Below are 22,552 nucleotides of genomic sequence, written 5' to 3'. Positions count from 1 at the left end.
GCTATGGGAAATGGTAAGACACGAATCAAAGGTTTTGAATTGCAAAATACTGTCTTTATATTCGCGATAAGTTGCATAATCAAATACATGTTATCATTTTGTACAGGCAGTTAATAACATCAAAATGTGTCACAATAATTCATATCACCAAACATACACAGGCAGTCAGCAAAATCATATATACACATGCAGTCGGTATAACTTCACATCTACACAGGCAGTCAATGACAAAATATACACAGGCAGTCAATGGCATCAAACATACACGATTACAGAATATGCCATTTAGAGTTCGTCATCACTGTCCTGTGTGTCGTATCCGACAATATAGTCCGCATCGTTTTCACAGTCCGTTCCACACAAGCAAAGGTCGGTCAAATTGATTGGCAAATCGAATTGGTCGAATGGTCGATCGAATCGAATTCGATGAATCGAATCGAATCGAATCAATCGAATTGGTCGAATGGTCGAATGGTCGATCGAAGCGATTGGTCGAATGGTCGAATGGTCGAATTGGTCGAATGGAATTGGTCGAATTGGTCGAATTGGTCGAATCGAATTGATCGGAATTGGCAAATGTAAACATTGATTTTCAGATTTTCCATGTAATAACGTTTCCAAAAATGTATAGGTTTGCTAATCTACCATGATTTTGAACGACAAAACATAGTGAACCTGACGAGTGGGACAAGATGAGATATGCATGAACCTTTTCCCAAAAGAGCCACATTGTTATGCTGCACTGAAATGCATAGCAGGCGCTGAGGAGTACCAAGCTGACAAAATGGCCTGGAGGTAAACACACTCACCTGGGCTTATTACTCGGTTTATTTTCAATTTGTTCTTTAGTTTCTGTATGTAGCACAAGGCTGCGGTATCGCATCATTGGCCGAGGGTGTGGCCTTGCCGTTGATGCGATGCCCTCTGCTGGCCAGGGCAGAAATTTGTAATTTGTCAGGGTCGCCTACTCTTTGTGAAGGACACCTTTGGATCTTTTACATCTACCAACTAATGCCAGCAGACGCGACTCCAGTTTAACGTCCATCGGAGGGACGACACACACATGAAGGATGACAGTTTATAGCTGGGTCGGGATTCAAACCCAGGCGAGACAGCTTGGTGGTGAGCGTGCCTACCTCTACTAGGCCAGTAGGCCATCCTGTGAGCACATTTTCAACTGATCAACCAGACTTATCGAAGAAAACTTTCAAGGATATAAAATCACTTCAATGGGTTTGCAAATGGGACAGTTATATTACAGTGCCTGATGAAGACTAAGAAAATGTAGGTTTACTGTTGGGACTAGAACACACACACACATATATATATATATATATATATATATATATATATATATATATATATATATATATATACATATATACATATATACATGTATACATATATAGTCACGTGAAAAAGTAAGTACATCCCATGTAAAGTTTTGGCTTTTTCATCATATTTCAACATAGTTATTTGATCTTCATTTCAACAATATTGACAGATAAAGGTGATATAATACAACAAATATCATGAAACATTTACATTTTGTAGTCCATTGTATAATTTTAATAAACATAAATGCAAATTTCGCATGTGGAAAAAGTAAGTACGAATGGTTTGAATGGTTCGGTGGATGTGCGGAGTATCGTTGAGAGAGAGGAAGACAAATGATGAATTGCGAAAGATGATGGGAATAGAGCCTGTGATTGATGCTGTGAAGAGGAACAGGTTGAGAAGGTTTGGTCATGTGTTGAGGAAGGATGAAAGTGACTGGTTGAGAAGAGTGATGGAAATGAATGTAGAAGGAAGTAGAGGACGGGGAAGACCGAGAAAGACTTGGCTAAAGATGGTGGAAGAAGAAATGCAGGCAAGGGGGTTAACATGGGGAGATGCAGAAAATAGGGCAAAATGGAGAAGATTGTCATGGGGACCGCAAGGCTAACCCCCGCTCTCGCAGGGAAAATGGCCTTAAAATGCATGTTGTTCTTTGTTGTATTTCATTTCAAATGGTAAAACATTTGAAATGCCCTTGGACAAGATCTCATTATGTTAATGGTCACATAAAATGCACTGCATTTCACAAAATAAAGCGCAATTCTGCAGCCATCGATACTAGTACAGCGGATAAGCTCTCATATTTTAACAAATTGTGCATTTTTTGAGAAAAGCATGAAATTTCTAGCATAGTTAGTATATACCATAAGGTTTATTTTCAGATGTGGAGGGAAGTCAGATTTGACCTCTGACGACCGTGAGAGGTCAAATCCAAAATGGCCGCCAGTCCACCGGGTCTAATGTTCAAACGCGCTTATAGGTGTCATTTCCAACTAAATTGGGGATGCCCATTCATTTGGTGATACTTTTGAGATCGCCAGAACTCAAGGACATGCATTTAGGTCAAGGTCAAATTACGTTAAATATCTATTTTTATGATACTGCAGTTGGAACTGCTATTGGAAAAAGTTCATTTGAACTTTTAAAACTTTATTTTTTTCAGGTACAGGGAGGGATAGGTACAGAACACCCAAAGACCAGAAATGATGAAAAAAAGTGTTTACACTGCAAGGAATGATGCAATAATCTCTGAAAAAATAACTGTAGTTAACCAAGTATGTCCACCAAAGCTTACATTAAATCAAGTGCAATGATGAAAATTGGTAATGATCTAAATCTAACAGTCTCCAGAACAGAAGCACAGTGCAGTGCACTTGAGTGCAGCTTTGGCACTTGCAGTGTCCAGTGCACCCTTTCTTGCAGCCACAGTGGATCAATTCATGGCACGATTTTGATGCTTCAGGGAGAGTGGTCCAAAGAGGCTGCCACCCAGTTGTCTCCTTTGTCCAGCCCCAGTCAGATGGGTCTGGCATCTCTGGATCCATGACCAATGCCTGGTTACAACAGTTGGCCTGGTAGCAAGTGTGCTTGATGTGCTGCTTGAGTGCTGCCTGGGTTGGAGGAATGTTCTCTAGAGTTCTACACTTCTGTGTGAAGAGCTGTTTCCTGGCATCATTCACTTCCATGCTCTCACTGGTTCTATCGTACATCAGCACCACAATTCGCTCCAGCAGTAACATTGAGCCTTCACTGACCTCACTTGGCATGCCTAGGAGTTCATTGAAAGCATCATTCACCTCTAAGAAAGACTTCCAAGTTTCCCAGGCAGTCTTCTTTCCTCTGCCAGCGAATGCAGATACAGTATCACACCCGGTGAAAGCGTGAAAGATTGGGAGAGTCAGACACTGTGTTGGATTCAATGTGGCAACCATTTCGTGAACAGCTATGTACCGAAAGCTTGACCCGACACCAAAGGCAACCCACAGCTCATCAGGAGCATCCCCAATTTAGTTGGAAATGACACCTATAATGTTTTTCTACACTATTTGTTTCCAAAATTAAGCGCGTTTGAACATTAGACTCGGTGGACTTGCGGCCATTTTGGATTTGACCTCTCACGGTCCTCAGAGGTCAAATCTGACTTCCCTCCACATCTGAAAATAAACCTTATGGTATGCACTAACTATGTTAAAAATTTCATGCTTTTCTCATAAAATGCACAATTGTTGTTGTTATCCGTTGTACTATACAAACAAAATCTTCACATATATCGGGGATGCCTCTTTGCGGTGGATGTACCTGTAGAAGTCCCCAAAGAGGAAGAGACTCTCAGCTCATCGTGAGACGTCTTTCTTGAAGAGTAGGCGAGCTATCGCCGGCATCCATACTAAATTAATTCCTCACTGAATTAGTTATCAGTGTAATTTTGCATGCAACTATGGTAATAACATTGTTCCTTTGTAAATGGAGTGATTTCACAATGACTACTTTGTGTACTTTACTTCAGAAGAAATAGGATTGAGCTTTACTAAAATCTGTAGTGGATTATGGTTCGAAGAATCTTGTTAAAAACGAAGTATTACATTTAAACATACACGTGTATAGAAAAATTAATGTTTACTTTGAGTACAAATAAATGGTAAGTTTAAAGATGTTGAAACCTCACAATTCTTTACTGGCGACGAATTCTCTCGCATCGAGAAAATTAATTGGTTAATATTCTATTGTGGCGGGCACAAGGGGCAATAATTCCGCGCACCAGTGGATGGCGCGAGCGTCCAGGCGGGGGACAAAAGCACATGCCCCGCCTTTCGACCGATCGGCCACGCCCAGCGACTAGGCGTGGCCTCGGCACATATATGCGGGCTCTAAGCTCGAGCCCGCCCAGTGCTGAAGTACGAGCTTTGAATAAATACGTTTTGATATACCAACGCGTTGTGGCCTACCTCTCTGGCAATCGAGTCGTGTGTGCGCAGCACCACACTGGTGACCCCGATTGGTTCAGCCGTTGCTGACCACCAAACGCGCCATGGCCACCAACGCAGTCGCAGTCCAACTCCCGGAGTTCTGGGAAGCGCAAGCTGACGTTTGGTTTTTGCAGGCCAAAGCTCAATTCCAACTCCGAGGCATAACGGCGGACGAGACCCAGTACTACCACGTGGTCGCCGCCCTCGGGCAAGGCACTGCCGCCCGAATCGTGTCCATCCTTCGGCGCCCGCCGGGCGACAACAAGTACGAGGCGCTCAAACGTCTCCTCATCGCCACGTTCGGGCTCACAGAGATCGAACGGGCCGACCGCCTCCTGGACCTTCCCACCCTCGGCGACACACGACCATCCGTCCGGATGGATTCCATGCTGTCCATGCTTGGCGACCAGCCCCGGGATTTCTTATTCCGAGCACTTTTCCTACGCCAGCGACCTGCACAGGTACGCCTCGCGCTGGCCGGTTCCAAAATAAAGGAACCCCGCACCCTGGCCGTAGAGGCCGACAAGTATTTCGCGGCCTGTGACATGCGGTTGGTGTACGGTGCTGCCGTAGTGGATCCCGGTGCGGAGGCTCCAGCGCCCCCGGTTTCCCTCGTGGCCGCTGCTACGCCCCGTCCACTACCGCCGCCGCCACCACCACCGCCGCCGGCACGGCCCCGCGGCCGTCACCACCGCAAACCTGGTGCTACTACCAAGCCAGGTTCAGCCGCCAGGCTAAATCGTGTCGCCCGCCGTGCTCTTTTGACGGGTCGGGAAACGACCGGCGCTCACTTGCGGCCATGAGCGTCGGCCATTCCAGCAGCCTCCTTTTCATCACGGACACCTTGTCTGGGCGCCGTTTTCTTTGTGACACAGGAGCGCAGGTAAGCGTCCTCCCCGCCTCCACGTCCGACAAGCAAACCGCGGGCCGGGGCCCCGCTTTGCTTGCTGCCAACGGTACACCCATCCGCACATTCGGGAAGCGTTGCCTCTCCCTGCGGTTTGGAGGGCAGCGCTTTCAATGGTCGTTCGTGACCGCCAGCATGCCAATGGCACTGTTCGGTGTGGACTTCCTATGTGCGAATGGGTTGTTGGTCGACGTGAAGCGCAGACGGCTCGTCCAGGCCGAAACCTTTAGCTCGCTCGCTTGTTCGCTGAGCGGCTCATTGAGCGGCTCACTTAATGGCTCACCGAGCGGCTTGCCAAGCTGCTTGCTGGAAGGTTCCATCCCGGCAAGTTTAGTTTGCACGCTTCCGGCAGCGGACGACTTTACCTGCCTCCTCGCCAGTTTCCCGGCCCTCACGCGGCCCACCTTCTCAGCGGTGGCCGTTAAACACGGGGTGGAGCACCATATACCCACGGTCGGGCCGCCGGTCTATGCTCGGGCATGCCGACTCGAGCCCACGAAGCTCGTGGTGGCGAAAGCGGAGTTCACCACGCTGGAGCGGCTGGGGATCGTACGGCGCTCCAACAGCGCTTGGGCTTCCCCTCTGCACATTGTGCCGAAGCCCGGCGGGGGATGGCGGCCGTGCGGGGACTACCGCCGGCTCAATGATGCCACCACCCCCGACCGCTACCCGGTCCCGCATATCCAGGACTTTTCCACCCGGTTGGCAAACACGACTGTGTTTTCCAAGGTGGACCTCATCCGGGGCTACCACCAGGTCCCCGTCCAACCGGACGACGTCCCGAAGACGGCCGTCATCACCCCTTTCGGCCTCTTCGAGTTCCTGAGAATGCCTTTCGGGTTGAAGAATGCGGCCCAGGCGTTCCAGCGGCTTATGGACAGCATCTTGCGCGACTTACCTTTCCTGTTTGTCTACCTGGACGACATCCTAGTCGCGAGCGCGTCCCGGGAGGAGCATATGCTCCACCTCCGCACGCTTTTCGAACGCCTGGGCCAGCACGAATTAATTATCAACCCCGCCAAGTGCCGTTTTGGCGTCGCCACCATCGATTTCTTGGGGCACCGCATCACCAGGCACGGGGCCGTCCCTTTACCGGCCAAGGTGGAGGCGGTCAGGGATTTCCCATGGCCCCGCACGATCAAGGGGCTCCAGGAGTTCCTGGGCATGGTAAATCTTTACCACCGCTTCGTGCCCCACGTCGCCCAGCTCCTCCGCCCTTTGCATGAGGCCCTCCGGGGCAAGCCGGACAAAGGTGACATCGCCTGGTCGGAGCTGATGGCCGCGGCGTTTGCGGGCACAAAGCTGGCCCTGGCCGACGTCACCATGCTGGCGCACCCGGTGCCCGATGCACCGATCGCCCTCACCACCGACGCGTCGGACTACGCGGTGGGCACGGTGCACGAGCAGTGGGTGCGTGGTGCTTGGCAACCGCTGGCGTTTTTTAGCCGGCAGCTTCGCCCGCACGAACGCCGCTATAGCACCTTCGACCGCGAGCTGCTCGGGCTCCACCTGGCGGTCCGACACTTCCGCCATCTGCTGGAGGGCCGCCCGTTCACGGCTTTCGTCGACCACAAGCCCCTTGTGTTCGCGATGGCCAAGGTCGCCGAGCCATGGTCGGCACGGCAGCAGCGTCACCTCTCTGCCGTGTCCGAGTACACGACGGACATCCGTCACGTGGCGGGTAAGGACAACCTGGTGGCGGATTGCCTTTCCCGGTCCGTCGCGCACGCGGTCCACCTCGGGGTCGACTATGCCTGGATGGCGGAGGACCAGACCGCCGACCGCGGCGTCCAGGCCTTGCGGACCGCCGTCACGGGCCTCCGCGTCACCGAGGTGCCGTTCGACGCCGCGGGCGCGGCCCTCCTATGTGACGTCTCCCTCGGCCGGCCTCGCCCCATCGTGCCCGCTGGCTGGCGGCGCCCCGTTTTCGACGCCATCCACGGCCTGTCCCACCCGGGCACGAAGGCATCCCAGAAGCTCGTCGCGGCGAAGTTTGTCTGGCATGGCCTCCGGTAGGACGTCCGCGACTGGGCCAGGATGTGCCTTGCGTGCCAGCGCGCAAAGGTCCACCGCCACACCCAGGCCCCGTTGGCCCCGTTTGCGGTGCCCGAGCGCCGGTTCAACCACGTGCCCATCGACTTGGTGGGACCTCTGCCCCCCTCGCGGGGTTCACCCACCTCCTCACCATGGTAGACCACACCACACGGTGGCCGGAGGCCGTCCCATTGGCGGCGACGTCTGCAGCTGATGTGGCGCAAGCCTTCATCGCCACTTGGGTTGCCCGGTTTGGTGCCCCCTCGGACATCTCGTCCGACCGCGGCCCCCAGTTCACCTCGGAGCTCTGGGCCGCGGTGGCCCAAGGGCTCGGGGTGAAACTACACCGCACCACGGCCTACCACCCCCAGGCCAATGGCCTGTGCGAGCACTTTCATCGCTCAATGAAGGCCGCGCTCCGGGCCAGCCTCCGCGACGGCGGCTGGGTCGACAGACTCCCCTGGGTCCTGCTGGGCCTCAGGACGGCGCCCAAGGACGACCTGCGCACGTCCTCGGCGGAGCTGGTCTTCGGGCAACCACTGCGGGTACCGGGTGAATTTATCCCCAACTCCGCGGCGCAATAGCGCTCCGCCCTTCAGGAGACCGCCCGGAGGTTCGCCCCGGTGCCAACGGCACACCACGGTTGCTCGCCTTCCCACGTCGCCCCGGAGGTTCGCACGGCAAATTACGTCTTGTCTGGCACGACGCCCACCGGGCACCGCTACGGCACCCGTACGACGGGCCCTTCCGCGTGCTGGAGACCGGGGACAAATTTTTCACCATCGATCACATTTCCGTGGACCGCCTCAAGGCGGACCACCCCCCGCAAGCAGCTCTGCCTCCGCGTCGAGGCCGCCCCCCGGCGGTCGGACCCCCGGTACCCCCCCGCCCCGCCAGCCCGCTACCCCCCAGCCCTGCACCCATCGCCGGGGGCGTTTCGGCCAGGTCATCCGGCTTCCCCGCAAACTCACCCTTCAGGTGCGCGGGAATTCTGGGGGGGCGCGTGTGGCGGGCACAAGGGGCAATAATTCCACGCACCAGTGGGTGGCGCGAGCGTCCAGGCAGGAGACGAAAGTACATGCCCCGCCTTTCGACCGATCGGCCACGCCAGGGGACTAGGCGTGGCCTCGGCACATATATGCGGGCTCTAAGCTCGAGCCCGCCCAGTGCTGAAGTACGAGCTTTGAAGAAAGATGTTTTGATATACCAACGCGTCGTGGCCTACCTCTCTGGCAATCGAGTCGTGTGTGCGCAGCACCACACTATCTCCGTTTGCATGTCCATTGTGTCATCTCTAACCACAATGTGTAGTGAGACAAACGTATGTTGACTCAGCTCAAGCGCACAAATTCTGTTCCATTGTTCACGTTGGAAAAGATAATGTTCTAGTCCGCGAATATCGGGCAAGCCCATCTTGCTCTGGAAAAAGTATTGTTCGAGGTCCACAAGGTCTCAGTAAGTAAGTTGACTTCAGTAAGTAAGTAAGTAAGTCTCAGTAAGTAAGTAATTACCTTCGCAAAAGCGGAAGGTTATGTTTTGATCGCTGTGTATTTATTTGTATGTCTGTGTGTGTGTGTGTATGTTATTCGCATAACTCAAAAAGTATTCAACCGAATTGCATGAAATTTGGTGGGATGATTGGTTATTATACGGGACACATTTGATTAGATTTTGGGAGCAATCGGGTCAAAGGTCAAGGTCAAGGTCACGAAAAGGTCAAAATCGTATTTTTACCATAGCTGCGGCGAAGGTATGCGCTCTACCGAGTGCCCGTTCTAGTTGACTCAGTAAGTGCTGTCACGCACGCTCGGATGAAGCATTGCTATGCTAAATGTCCCTCCCACCTCCCTGAGTTCATCAGCGAATATAAAGCTTGTCTTCGCGAGTTTTAGAGCAGTTTACAATGATGCTGTGAACTGTTTCTCCCAGATCACGTTTTCTATTTTCTTCTATGATGCTGTTATTCTGAGATATATAAATTTGTGCTGTGAACCTTGAATTGGAGTATAGAATTCTTCAACATACCCCCAATGCAAGTTGGGGCCAAATCTTCCCCATTCTTCGTTGCTGCCTGGATTCGTCAGGGCAGCGCAGTCACTATCAGAGTGCCGATTGGTCCCCATGGACCGGCCCTTTCCGTCTTGTCTCTGTCTCTTCTTATCTGTCTCTTCTTCTCTTCTCTTCTTCTCTTCACTTCTTCTCTGTCTCTTCTTCTCTTCTCTTCTTCTCTGTCTCTTCTTCTCTTCTCTTCTTCTCTGTCTCTTCTTCTCTTCTCTTCTTCTCTGTCTCTTCTTCTCTTCTCTTCTTCTCTGTCTCTTCTTCTCTTCTCTTCTTCTCTTCTCTTCTTCTCTGTCTCTTCTTCTCTTCTCTTCTTCTCTTCTCTTCTTCTCTGTCTCTTCTTCTCTGTCTCTTCTTCTCTGTCTCTTCTGCTCTGTCTCTTCTTCTCTGTCTCTTCTTCTCTGTCTCTTCTTCTCTTCTCTTCTTCTCCTCTCTCTGTTCCTCTCTCTGTTCCTCTCTCTGTTCCTCTCTCTGTTCCTCTCTCTGTTTCTTTGTCTTTGTCTTTGTCTTTCTCTTTGTCTTTCTCTTTGTCTTTCTCTTTGTCTTTCTCTTTGTCTTTCTCTTTGTCTTTCTCTTTGTCTCTCTCTCTCTCTCTCTCTCTCTCTCTCTCTCTCTCTCTCTCTCTCTCTCTCTCTCTCTCTCTCTCTCTCTCTCTCTCTGTCTCTCTCTCTGTCTCTGTCTCTGTCTCTGTCTCTGTCTTGGCCTTGACTTCCTGAAGGCAGGAGTACACCATCCTGGATGTGGGCGGATCTTTGAGTCGCTCCTGCGAGATCTATCAGCTGTCTCCGTGATGTGGGCTTGTTCGATTCCGGGGCTATACAACAACAACCAAAAATCTTCAGGTGCTGCCACTCACCGTCATACAAAGGAAAGATCTTCCTTGGCCTGTACCATCAGCCTAGTTCATGTTTACAATAAATAGTGTCTGCCATCCATATGATAAGAGGAAACTGTCGTTTTACGATAACAACAACAACAACAACAACAACATGCATTTTAAGGCCATTTTCCCTGCAAGAGTGGCGGTTAGCCTTGCGGTCCACATGACAATCTTCTCCATTTTTCCCTATTTTCTGCATCTCCCCTTGTTAACCCCCTTTGCCCGCTTTTCTTCTTCGACCATCTTTAGCCAAGTCTTTCTCGGTCGTCCCCGTCCTCTACTTCCTTCTACATTTATTTACATCACTCTTCTCAACCAGCCACTTTAATCCTTCCTCAACACATGACCAAACCATTTCAAACTGTTTCTCTTCACAGAATCCATCACAGGCTCTATTCCCATCATCTTTCACAATTCATCATTTGTCTTCCTCTCTCTCAACGATACTCCACACATCCACCGAACCATTCGCATTTCCACCCTTTCCAGTCTTCGTTGCTGCTCTACGTTCATTACCCATGTCTCGCTCCCATAAATCATAACACTTCTCACACATGCAGCATACACCTTTCCCTTCAGCTTCAACGACACTCCCCTCCTCGTCAGCACGCCACTCAGTTCCCAAAACTTCTTCCATGCACATCTCACTCCAGCAACCGTTGCCGAGTCTGATCCACCTTCTACATTCAGCATGTCTCCGAAGTAACAAAATGTTTTCACACCTTCCAGCTTCACGCCATCTCCAAGATCCAACTCAACATTTCCTCCATCTGCAGCTCCCTCTGTGCACACCTTACACTTGAATGTAGCTGCCACACTGGTTAATGACCCTCTCAAACCACTACATTTTTGATGAACCCACTCAACGCACATTGTACATTGAATGGAATTCACTCCGACACCCTTCCTGCACACAGCACATGGCCACTTCCCAGTTCTTTCCACCTCACCACATGCTTTACCACCTGCCATCACCTTCGTCTTTCTGATATTCACCTTCAGACCTTTTGTCTCCATACATTCCTTCCACTTGTTCATCTTCTCCTTCAGTCTCGCCCAATACGTTCTGCAATCAACACCAGATCATCTGCATACAACAACTCCCACGGTAAACCCTCCTTTACGTTCCGAGCCAGCACCTCCATCACAGCTACAAATTGTAGTGGACTTAGTACCAACCCCTGATGCACTCCCACCTTCACCTCAAACTCACCACTGTTCCCGTCCTTCGTCCTTACAGCTGTGCACGCTCTTTTGTACATTGCCCTCACTACTCTGATCAACCATTCCTCCACTCCTAACTTCCTCAATGCCCATGTCACTCCTTCACGTGGAACCCGATCGAATGCTTTCTCCAGATCAACAAACCCAAGAAACAACTTAATTCTTCCTCTTCTCCATGTACTTCTCCTGCAACTGCCTCACAATAAAAAGTGCGTCTGTCGTTCCTCTTCCTGGCATAAATCCAAACTGCATTTCGTCAATCTTCACTTTCTTCCTTATCCTCCTCTCCAACACCCTTTCCAATACCTTCATTCCATGCTCCAATAACTTTATCGCTCGATACGAGCCACAGTCCAGAGGGTCACCTTTCCCCTTGTATAGAGGGACGAGGGTACTCAGTTCCCAATCACTGGAATGCGGCCTTCTTTCACCACCAGATTACAGATCTCTGTCATTCTCTTCACACCCCAATTTCCCGCTGCCTTCAACATATCTCCCACAACTCCCGTCGGCCCTCCCGCTTTTCTACTCTTCATTGCTTTTATCGCTTCCTCAGCTTCCTTCTCGGTTATCTTCTCTGCCGGTCCAAAAACTGGGTTACTCTCCATGTTGCCATCCCATTCATTCTCTGCATTCAACAGTATTTCCATATATCTCTTCCATCTTCGTTTAATTCCATCTGGGTCCACAACGATTTGTCCCACTTCATCCTTCAAGCAACTCACCCCCATCACATCACACCTCTCTTTCGCTATCTGCTTTGCAATCCTGAATACCGCTCTCTGACCCTCTTCCGAATCCAAGCGCTCTCCGAACATTTTCCTACATGCCTTCTGCGCCTTTGCTACCTCTTTCTTTGCGGCCTTCTTGGCTGCCTTATAACTTTCATGCTCTGCCTTTTCTGCTCCCGTACCCTTCGCCTTCTGCCACTCCTTGAACTTCTTCCTCTTCTTGTCAATCTTGTTTCCAACTTCATCATCCCACCACCATGTTTCCGAGTTCCTCGGTGGTCCTTTTGTCCATCCACATACCTCACCAACGGCTCCCAACAGACTATCTTTCATTGACATCCAACCACTTTCAAGCTCAACCACATCATCCTCGACCATACTCAGCCTCTCTTTTAATGCCTCCCTCACTGTCACCTCTTTCAACCTCCACACCTTCATTCTCGGTTGGTACTTCACCCCGCCGAGCTCTCCTCGCACCTTTCACCCTTACGTCGCAGACAACCAAGTGGTGCTGTGAAACAGCCTCCTCCCCCCGGATCACCTTTGTGTCCCGGAAGTGCCCCCTATCTCGCCTACGCACCAGCAGGTAGTCAACGGTTGTCGTTGACCCACCTGACGTGTATGTAACAAGCTTATTATCCTCTTTCTGGAACTGAGTATTACAAATCAACAAATCAGCTCCATCAGCAAACTCCAAAATCCTTTCACCTTCTCCATTTCTCACACCACATCCATAACCCCCATGAACTCCCTCAAAACTGTCCATACTCCTTCCCCCATGTCCATTTAGGTCTCCTCCTACCACAACAACTTCCTCATCTTTCACGTTTTCCATCAGCTTCTCTTTCGCACACCAGAACTTGTCCTTCTCTTCATCGCTCCGACCAACCTGCGGAGCATATCCCGAGATGACGTTCACCAAGAGCTTTCCAATCATCATTTTCACCATCATCAACCTTTCACTCAGTCTAGTCACACTCACCACACTGTCTACAAACTCCTCAGAAAACAGGACACCAACACTATTCATGCCCTCTGGGCACCCTTGCCACACAAACTTGTATTTCTGTCCCTGCCTACCCTTCACCATTCTCACACCACTTCCCTTCCATCTCGTCTCCTGCACACAACATATGTCCACTCTTCTTCTGACCAATACTTCCACCACTTCTTCTGGTCTCCCTGTCATTGTCCCCACATTCCATGTCCCAAACCTTATAAACCGATCTCCACGTCGGGCATCAGACGTTTCGTCGTCATAAATGGAGTGATTTCCACCCTTGCTTCGATCGGGTTCCACACCTTGAGTTTTGACGAGAGGGAGTGGGGTCTCCCACGGAATACTTCGGGCTGTACCCTGCCCATATGTAGTTGTAATTGTCATGGTTCTCTTTTTGAGGCAATGTTTTTATGGCCGGATGCCCTTCCTGATGCCAACACTTTTAGTCGCCTCTTACGACACGCGGGGATACCTATTCTAAACCGGAGTACACACCAGGGTACACCCCGGTTTTACTGTTAAACAAAATTACCAATGTGCTTGAAACTCGGGAACAAAGGCTCTGTTTGTGCTGTCATGAATCTTACTGTGTTTTTTACAGTTGTGAGAAAGTGACATATTCTCAATTGACCAAACGTGTATCATCTAGTTCCAAAACAATCCTTTGTGGCTTCCCACAACACTAACGTGAATTTATTACCAAGAAAACCTCACCAAGCATGGACGTAAGGTTGAGTGACGTTTTTGATGAAACTTGGAACTGAAGAAAGTGGCTTGTTTCCAGCATTAAACTGAAATAACAAATAGAAGTTGCTGGTCATTATATGTGGTGCATAATATTTTCATTTTCATCATCATTCATTTTTATTTCCATCACTATAAACAACAATCTGTGATGTACAGGACAAGGTCATTATTAGATGTCATGATACTTTTACATGTACTAGCAATTGAACTTCACAATATAATGACATGTCAGTTTTATGCAACTTGAAAAATGCAATTCTCATTGAATCATGAGCAATACACCGCCGTAAAGGCCTAGCCTAGCGCAAGACGTAATCCCATTATGATGTCCCAGACATGTCCGCCATCTTACTCCTCTTACTAAATCTTACCAAATTTGTCATCCAGATGCAAAGCGCCTGGTATTCAGCCTAGCCTAGCACTAGACGTAACGCCGTAATGACATCCCAGTGAAAAGAGCGTGACAGACAGAGGGACAGACAAAAGATGGAGAAATCCGGATACTTTAGTCGTTTTAGGATATAGATTACAGCTCTGGTGTTGGCTTAGCAGTTAGGGTGCAGCTTGGGATCCTCGGATCCCGGGTTCGAATCCCTGTCGATCGCTGAATTAACGCTAGGGGGGTTGACTCAGCCTGTCATCCTTCCGAGGTCGGCAAATTGAGTACCAGTTCACTGGTAATTCCCTGTGTGTCGGAAGAGGCGACTAACAGGGTTGGCGGCAGGAAGAACATCCGGCCATAAAACATTGCTTCAAAAAAGGGGACCACGGTGCCCGAAAAAGGCCAACCCCTGCTCTGCGGGGGAAAATGGCCTCTAAATGTGGTTCAATAGAAATGCCGGCTGAGATGGGCTGGACATTTGGTGCGAATGAGGGATGGCAGAGAGCGGGTAGGTTGAGGGAACAACGTAGGAGGAAAAGAGGTTGACCACGGATGAGATGAGAGGATTGTATGAACAGGGATATAATGGGATATAAGGATATAGGGATATAGGGATATATAGGGATATAGGGATATAGGGATATAGGGATATATATAGGGATATAAGGTAAGGTGATGGTAGTTGGAGAGTGCAGAGAGTTGGCTGAGGACAGAGGGAAGTGGAGGAGTATCGTGGTCAAGGCAGGGTGGTGGCTTGGTACAGTTCACCCCTTACAAAGGGAAATGGAGGAGATATCATTTTTAGTCCTATCACTCAATGATTAAGATTTTAATTCAAAAAATTATAGTATCCGGATCCAGATTTCACTCAAATTCAATCAATCCGTCCTTGTCAGACACCCAACTTCTCCACCAAATTTCGTCATAATCCGTCCACAACTTTTATTTTGAGATATCCTGTTCACAAACAAACAGACAGGGGTGAAACCATACCATCTGTCCACCTTCGGTGGCAGCTAGAGGTGGTGACTACAAGTGGTGAATGAAAGCATCATTCATAAACTTTTAACACAATGCAGTGTTCAGTTTCTGCGTAACAATGTAACAATGTAACAGTAACAATGTAACAGTTCCTCGTTTCAACATAAGCGCCACCTGCCGTGATACATTTTTCAATCCGATTTTGCAATTCTTCAAAAACATTCCCCAGTTGTTACTGAGTGATGGTCATGAATAAATTGCATTCGTGATTCCAGCTTTAAGTTCCTCCAAAGAATGGGGTTTTGATGAATAAACAGTAGTTTTTATATGGCCCCATAAAAAGAAGTCTAAGGGGAACCGGTCAGAGGAACGCGGTGGCTAACGAAGTGGCCCACGTCTATCGATTCACTTCTCAAGGAAGACGACATCCAAAAACTCTCGAACACGACAAGCAAAGTGGCAAGAGACACCATCTTTCTCGAAGAAATTGCTGTCTAAAGTAAAGGATTCAATCGATCTTGGTCAGGGATAAATATATTATCTAACATAGACAGGTAACGTTCACCATTCACTGTTGTTCCTTCAAAAAAGAAAGGAGAGCGCACTAGACTTTCTGAGAGCGCACTAGGCATTAACTTTTGGGGAGTCTCTTTCATGTTGCCAAATTTCTGTGGGTTTCTCTGTCCCATAAATGGAACAGTTGCGACGGTTGACGTTGCCAGAAATGTGGAATGTTGCCTCATCAGAAAATATCACCTCATCAAGAAACTCAGGGGAAGTGAAGGCTTTTCATTCGGAGAGTTGACAAAAATCTAACCTTGAATCGTAGTCTTCTTCGGGTAGCATTTGAACTACCTGGATTTTGTAAGCATGTTCATGCAACACGGCTTTGATAACTTGACACAATTTGACACACATCGCAATTATTTATGTGGAATTTGTTCAAATGATTCCTGGACAGCTGCTATGGCTTCCTCATTGATTCGTTGCCTTCATTTGTCATTCAGTGAACCTGTTTCTTAAAGTTCTTCATCCAATTGTTAATTGAGTTTGTGCGTGGTGCATCTTTCTTGTAATGAGTGGTGCATTTTCTTCTCACTGCTGTATATGGACTTCTTCAGTTCAGCCAGCCATAGCACACAGTTTACCTTTCCTCCAAGCCAGAGGTCCTTGATTTGATACCTGGTCTGAGTGCTTAATTTTCTCTCTATCCAAAACTTGTTGTTTTTCAATCCTGTTCAGAAAGGTTTTTTTTTTTTACATGCACCACCCCCACCCCAAATCAAAAGGGTTCTTCCCCTTCATCTTCCAGAAAGTAAAAATAAAAGTAGTCATTGATTGGTTGGGATATTATTGCATTTGGCTTCTTGCAGTCCAAAGAACCCTCCGTAGAACAATAAAGACAGAATTGTGAGGAGGTATAAATCTGGAGAAGGGTTTTTTTTTTGGTTTTTTTTGTATACTGAATCGAGGCTCGTGAAAGAGCTAACATTTATTTCACAAACAAATCAACCAGACAACAAAGGATATAAAAAGAGGGAGTGGAAGACAAGATGGGGAGAGAAGGGGAAGCACACAACCACAACATTTGAGAGCAGGGAGAAGTGTGGGAGGGAGAGGGCTTGGGGGGAGGAGGCGTGGTTAGGGGGGGGAGAGGTATAAAACACAAGGGGACCGAAATTAGCGGGGGTAGAAAAGATCAAGGTTTTGGATGGGGGAGGATAAGAGATGGTGGTGAACAGCTGTTTTAAAGACCTGGAGGGTGGAGTGGGATTGAAGAGAGTGAGGGAGTTTGTTCCAGAGGCGGGAGAAAAGGGGAATGAAAGAGTGAAGGTGAGCAGAAAGTCTTGATTTTGGCAGTTTAACCATAAGAGGGTTGCAGGCAGATCTTGTGCGACCTGTAGGAATATTTGGGGGACAGAGCCCAGAGAGAGCTGGGGGGGAGGGGGGGGCAAGGCCAGAGAGGAGTCGGTAGAAGAGGTATAAAACAATTTCTAATGTTGAAAGTTCCCAAAAACACAGTGAGCTCCATCATTAGGAAATGGAAAGAATATAGAACTCCCCAGACTCTTCCTAGATCTGGCCGTCTGAACAAACTGAGCAACCAGGCAAGAAGGACCTTGGCCAGGGAGTTGACAAATAACCCGATAACCACTTTGACAGAACTACAGAGTTCCTTGGCTGATACGGGAAAACATGCCAGAAGGACAACAGTCTCTGCTGCACTTCACAAATCTAGGCTTTTTGGGAGTGGCCAGACAGAAGCCAGTCCTGAGAAAAAGGTGCATGACTACACCTGGAGACAAAAATTGAACTCTTTGACTGAATGCAAAGCACTACGTCTGGCAGAAACTGAGCACAGCTCATCACCCATCTAGCACCATCCCTACCGTGAAGCATGGTGGTGGCAGCATCATGCTATGGGGATGTTTTTCTGCAGCAGGGACTGGGAGACTTGTAAGGATAGAGGGAACAATCAATGGAGTCAAATACAGGCAAATCCTTGAGGAGAACCTGCTTTAGAGTGCAAAAGATTTTAGACTACAGCGAAAATTTACGTTCTAACAGGACAATGACCCCAAGCATACAGCCAAAACAACACTGGAATGGCTTCCGAACAAGAACGTCCTTGAGTGGCCCAGCTAAACCCCAGACTTGAATCCCATTGAGAATCTGTGGAAAGACTTGAATATTGAATGCTCCCCATCCAGATTTAACAAAGCTTGAGCAAATCTGCAAGGAATAATCTATCTATAATTCCAGTAATCTCTGTGTGTATGTGTGTGTGTCTGTGTGTGTGTGTGTGTGTTTGTCTGTGACCGCTGTTTCTCGACAACCACGGGTCCGATCTAATTGAAACTTGCCAGGTATATTGCTGGGGACCCGAGGATGTGCCTTTTCAAGGTTTGAAATTAATCGGACAAGTGGTTCCCAAGGTATGGTCACCGTACTCGCAAGCCGTTCGCTTTGGCTTTGCGAATGGACCAAACCATTTCATGTAAATACAGGGGGGGGGGGGGGGTAGTCACCGTACTCGCAAGCCGTTCGCTTTGGCTTTGCGAATGGACCAAACCATTTCATGTAAATAGAGGGGGGGGGGATATAATTTTAGATATATATATAGTACGGGCACGCCCTAGTAATAATAATAATAATAATGCATTTATTTTATATAGCGCTTTTCAGGGAGCCCAAAGACGCTTTGACAGAGTGCAAAACATATGCATAGCAAAACATAAAAACAATTGCAAAAAACAAGAATCAATAGGGAAATATTCAAAGCAAAAAGGAGGGAGAAGGAGAAGAGATAGTCAGGGGTTAAATGCTGTGGGTTAAATGTTGAATGCAGTGTTGAACAGGTGGGTCTTGAGTGATGTTTTGAATGTGGTGAGTGAGGAGGAGTCTCTGATGGTGTGAGGTAGTGAGTTCCATAGGGTGGGAGCAGCGATGGAGAAGGCCCTGTCCCCCCAGGATCTGAATTTGGTCCGGATGGAGGGGGTCAGGAGGTTGGTACCAGCAGAGCGGAGGTTGCGGGTGGGAGTGTGTCTGGAGAGGAGGTCAGCCAGGTAGGATGGGGCCAGGTTATGGAGGGCTTTGTATGTCAAGAGGAGGATTTTGTACTGGATTCTCTGGGGGATGGGGAGCCAGTGAAGCTTGTAAAGGACGGGGGTGATGTGGTCACGGGTCCGGGAATGGGTGAGTAGACGGGCAGCGGAGTTCTGAATGTATTGGAGTTTATTGGTGATTGTTGAGGGTGAACCATAGAGGAGGCTATTGCAGTAGTCCAGACGGGAGGTGATGAAGGCGTGGATGAGGGTTGGGAGAAACTCCCCAAATCCAGATGTGCAAAGCTGATACAGACATATCCAAGAAGACTCGAAGCTATAATCGCTGCCAAATGCGCTTCTACGAAGTATTGACTCAGGGGGTTGAATACTTATATAAATTACATATTTCTGTTTTTAATTTTCAATAAATTTGTAGAAAAAATCTAAAAACATGTTTTCACTTTGTCATTATGTGGTATTTTGTGTAGATCTGTGACAAAAAATCTCAATTTAATCCATTTTAAATTTAGGCTGTAACACAACAAAATGTGAAAAAGTCAAGGGGTGTGAATACTTTCTGAAGGCATTGTATATGGGGCCTTTGACCTATCTCACCAGTCTTACCTGGGTGAGTAAAGTTTGGGTTAAGAGACTGTTTATTTGCTTACATTTTCAGCATTTAACAGGTTGAGTGATGCAATATTGCATGATGACCATAACCAATAATTATTGCACCAAAGTTATTGGTTCCACCTATTTTGCAGTTCAATGCACGTTCCCCTTGATAACGGTTCTTAATTTAACAATTGCCAGTATACAGGTAAGTATAACCTTTCTCTTACATTAATGGTTTGAAGTAGTAACCAATCTCCCCTGTGAAGTTCATCTCCATATGCTGGACGAGCACAGAAACCCCTCTGGACCCCATCATCAGGGAGCTTCTTGAAAACCCACAATCCACAGCCTGCAACCTTTGGAAAATAAATGGGGAAAGAAGAAAAAAAAGGAATCTTACTTTGATAATAAAAGTAAATTTATTTCGCAGGATAGAGACAAATGGTAGGAGACCTGGGATTATATGATTAATATTTGAAAATGCCCATTATACAATCAGAGAGCGCATTGGTCCGGGTGTTCTGGAGACTAAACATATAACCAGGTTCTATGGTGTGGATGGGGGAAGGTAGGGGCCTCTGGCCACACATTTCCTGCCTGAGCTATCTTTCCCGACATTATTCTCTTTGGATTTTGAGCATCGTGCATGCCTGATCTGCCCACTACCCAATTTTAGGAAAGAAAGCGAAATGGTTGTTGAATGTTTATCAGACTGACATTTGATTACTCATTTGGCCTGCTATTTGCAGCTTTATTTCTCTGCTTGTGATGTACAGTGGGGAGCAGCTAAGCTACTGATGACATGGACAACCATTTGGCAAATTGGAATAAGGCCAAGGTCCAATGTCCAACTCTTTGGGACTTTGAGTGTTTGCGAATCACAGTCAATTTACCATCCTTCTGTTGATCCAGGGAACCAGATGAGAAGTTTTAGTTGGATTGGATCCAAGCAAGGGCCGAATAACTCAGGGGCACCACTATCAAATGAACTGTCCTGGTAGCAATCACATGAGTCATGGTGCAGGATGTTGACCAGGACAAACTCAATGATTTAACTGTGCTGTGTTTTTGTATTTAAGGAGCCAATGTGTCCATAGCAAATGAGGTTATGTGGTTGTATAATTAATTTATTTTGACATTTGCTGTTAAATTTTGACATTTTGACATTTGACATTTGAGACATTGCTGTTAACCCTGCCAAGGTAACCCAAAAACTTGAGCCTAACTCCAATTTCTTCAGCCTAAGCAATTAGCAGGTTTGTCTAATTGTGGAATTTATTTTATTTTTCTGCAAAACCTTGCAATGCAAGGTCAAATGAGGTGCCACACATCATCGTTCTATGAATACACTGTAATATTTAACAAACTTTACAGCTAGAAGTATTACGATGCTTTGCACAAAAGCAGATGTTACATTAATGTTCGTGAAAAACTAAGCTTTATAAATGAAACGCTCCAGTAATACAAGTAGCAAATGATTGAAAGGACGTTACCTTTTTAAAACTTTGATCAAAATTAAAGGGACTTGCCTAGAGATTGCGCATTTTAATCGACCGACGAGAGGAATCCATCTTTCCAGTGCAATTTCAGATAAGGTGGAGTTCTTCAAGGTGGAACACATAACTCTAATACTGTCTTCAGCCACTTGGGGAAGCAAAAAGGACACAAGAAAATACATGGGAGGAAAAAAAAAAAATCAGACCAGAACCAAAAACCACCACCAAGTATGGTATTAAAATTGCTCAATATTAAATTTTCCAAAAAAACAAACTTGGAATGAAAAAGTTATGGAGAAACAGTCGGAGCTCACTGGAAACAGGTAAATGCCATGGAAACTACAAACGATATATTTAAATACCATATTTATTTAGTACCTGGGATGGCTGAGATATCGTCCAGACAAACAAACAAGAAAGAAACCAAAATGAAAACTGAGTACTCCCTTTCAGCGCGCGTCATTACCGAGCCCCCTTCGGTGCCCGGCGATGACGTCATGCAGCGCCTGGAGATGTAATTGGAAAGGAGCGGTGTACAATATACGATTATATACAGTACAATAGGGTAATGCTCGCCTCAATTATTTGAGGATGATGGAATACCTTTATTGAGGAATAAGTGAAAGACAAAAGTGCTTTATAATTTTTTCACTGTTCCACAACTAGTCTGCTACAACGTCAGAGCCCAGGCTTGATTGTAACTATTGAATAAGGTGCAATGAAGGTGTAAAAGAAAGGTGAAGATGTATACTTTACATGATGACGTGGCAGCTTGCGTCAGTCGCATTGTAATGCCAGGATACAGAATAGATCGGTTTTGTGCTTTTGTCATTCCCACAACCAGTGATAGAAGTAGCAGACAAGCCAAACATCTGGGAGCCATTTTGTTGTTGTTATTGTCTTCGTTGTTGTTCTTGTTTTGCTGATGAAAATCAGGCACAAAATTAATCATTTTTTTCTGAAAGAGCAATCTAAAGTAGCGTACATGAAAATGTATAGTTAGTCTGTATTTTTTTATAGTTGCCGGAGGCATAAAAAATGAAGAGAACGGCTGAAGGGATCTTAGTCAAACTTGGTACAAGTATGTATAATGAGGTAAAGATGAACTGATTAGATTTTGGGATCACGAGGTCAAAGGTCAGAGGTCATGTTAGGTAAAAATCCTGTTACCGCGATAACCTGTGAACCAGTAATGGGATTCTGACCAAATTTGGTACACGTATGTAGAATGATGTAAAGGTGACCTGATTAAATTTTGGGGTCAAGAGGTCAAAGGTCAAACTCTGTAATATGTCTATAACTTGAGAATGGCCAAAGTGATCTAATTCAAACTTGGTACAGTTATGTATAATGAGGTAAAGATTAACTGATTGGAATTTGGAGTCAAAGGTCAAAGTGGGGAATAGATCTATAACTTGAGAACGGCTGAAGTGATCTAATTCAAAATTTGTACAGGTATGTATAATGATGTAAAGATTAACTGATTACATTTTGGGGTCCCGGCATCAAAGACCAAAGGTCAGAGGTCATGTCAGGTAAAAATGTGATAACTTGTAAACAGCTGAAGGGATTGAAATTAAAACTTGGTACAGGTATGTATAATGATGTAAACATGAACTGATTAAATTTTGGGGTCAAGAGGTCA

At 47.2% G+C, this 22,552-nt stretch overlaps 3 protein-coding genes across 5 annotated transcripts in view; all 3 read right to left on the bottom strand.

Annotated features, from left to right (window-relative positions):
* Positions 1-22,552, bottom strand: part of ICE1 (interactor of little elongation complex ELL subunit 1) — a 524,149-nt gene that overhangs the window by 192,820 nt on the left and 308,777 nt on the right. The gene's annotated exons all lie outside the window — the stretch shown is intronic.
* The window catches only part of AHCY (adenosylhomocysteinase), a gene marked incomplete at its 3' end in the record, with an annotated part of 390,713 nt that overhangs the window by 281,414 nt on the left and 86,747 nt on the right, over positions 1-22,552 (bottom strand).
* Positions 1-22,552, bottom strand: part of LOC137436964 (cholesteryl ester transfer protein) — a 111,797-nt gene that overhangs the window by 76,309 nt on the left and 12,936 nt on the right. For both annotated transcript variants that reach the window (XM_078787043.1, XM_078787042.1), the window contains exons 2-5: positions 21,664-21,829; positions 20,941-21,055; positions 19,639-19,767; positions 13,853-13,929 (exon numbers count right to left, since the gene is read on the bottom strand). In XM_078787043.1, the coding sequence (XP_078643169.1) occupies positions 13,853-13,929; positions 19,639-19,767; positions 20,941-21,055; positions 21,664-21,790 (448 nt within the window). In that variant the 5' untranslated portion in view covers positions 21,791-21,829. The remainder of the gene's footprint in view (positions 1-13,852; positions 13,930-19,638; positions 19,768-20,940; positions 21,056-21,663; positions 21,830-22,552) is intronic.

This window comes from Myxine glutinosa, chromosome 11 (assembly GCF_964187855.1).
Source record: "Myxine glutinosa chromosome 11, kmMyxGlut1.1, whole genome shotgun sequence".
NCBI classification, from domain to species: Eukaryota; Metazoa; Chordata; class Myxini; order Myxiniformes; family Myxinidae; genus Myxine; species Myxine glutinosa.
Note: the sequence above shows the minus strand (reverse complement) of the source record. Positions and strands in the feature narration are given on the sequence as shown.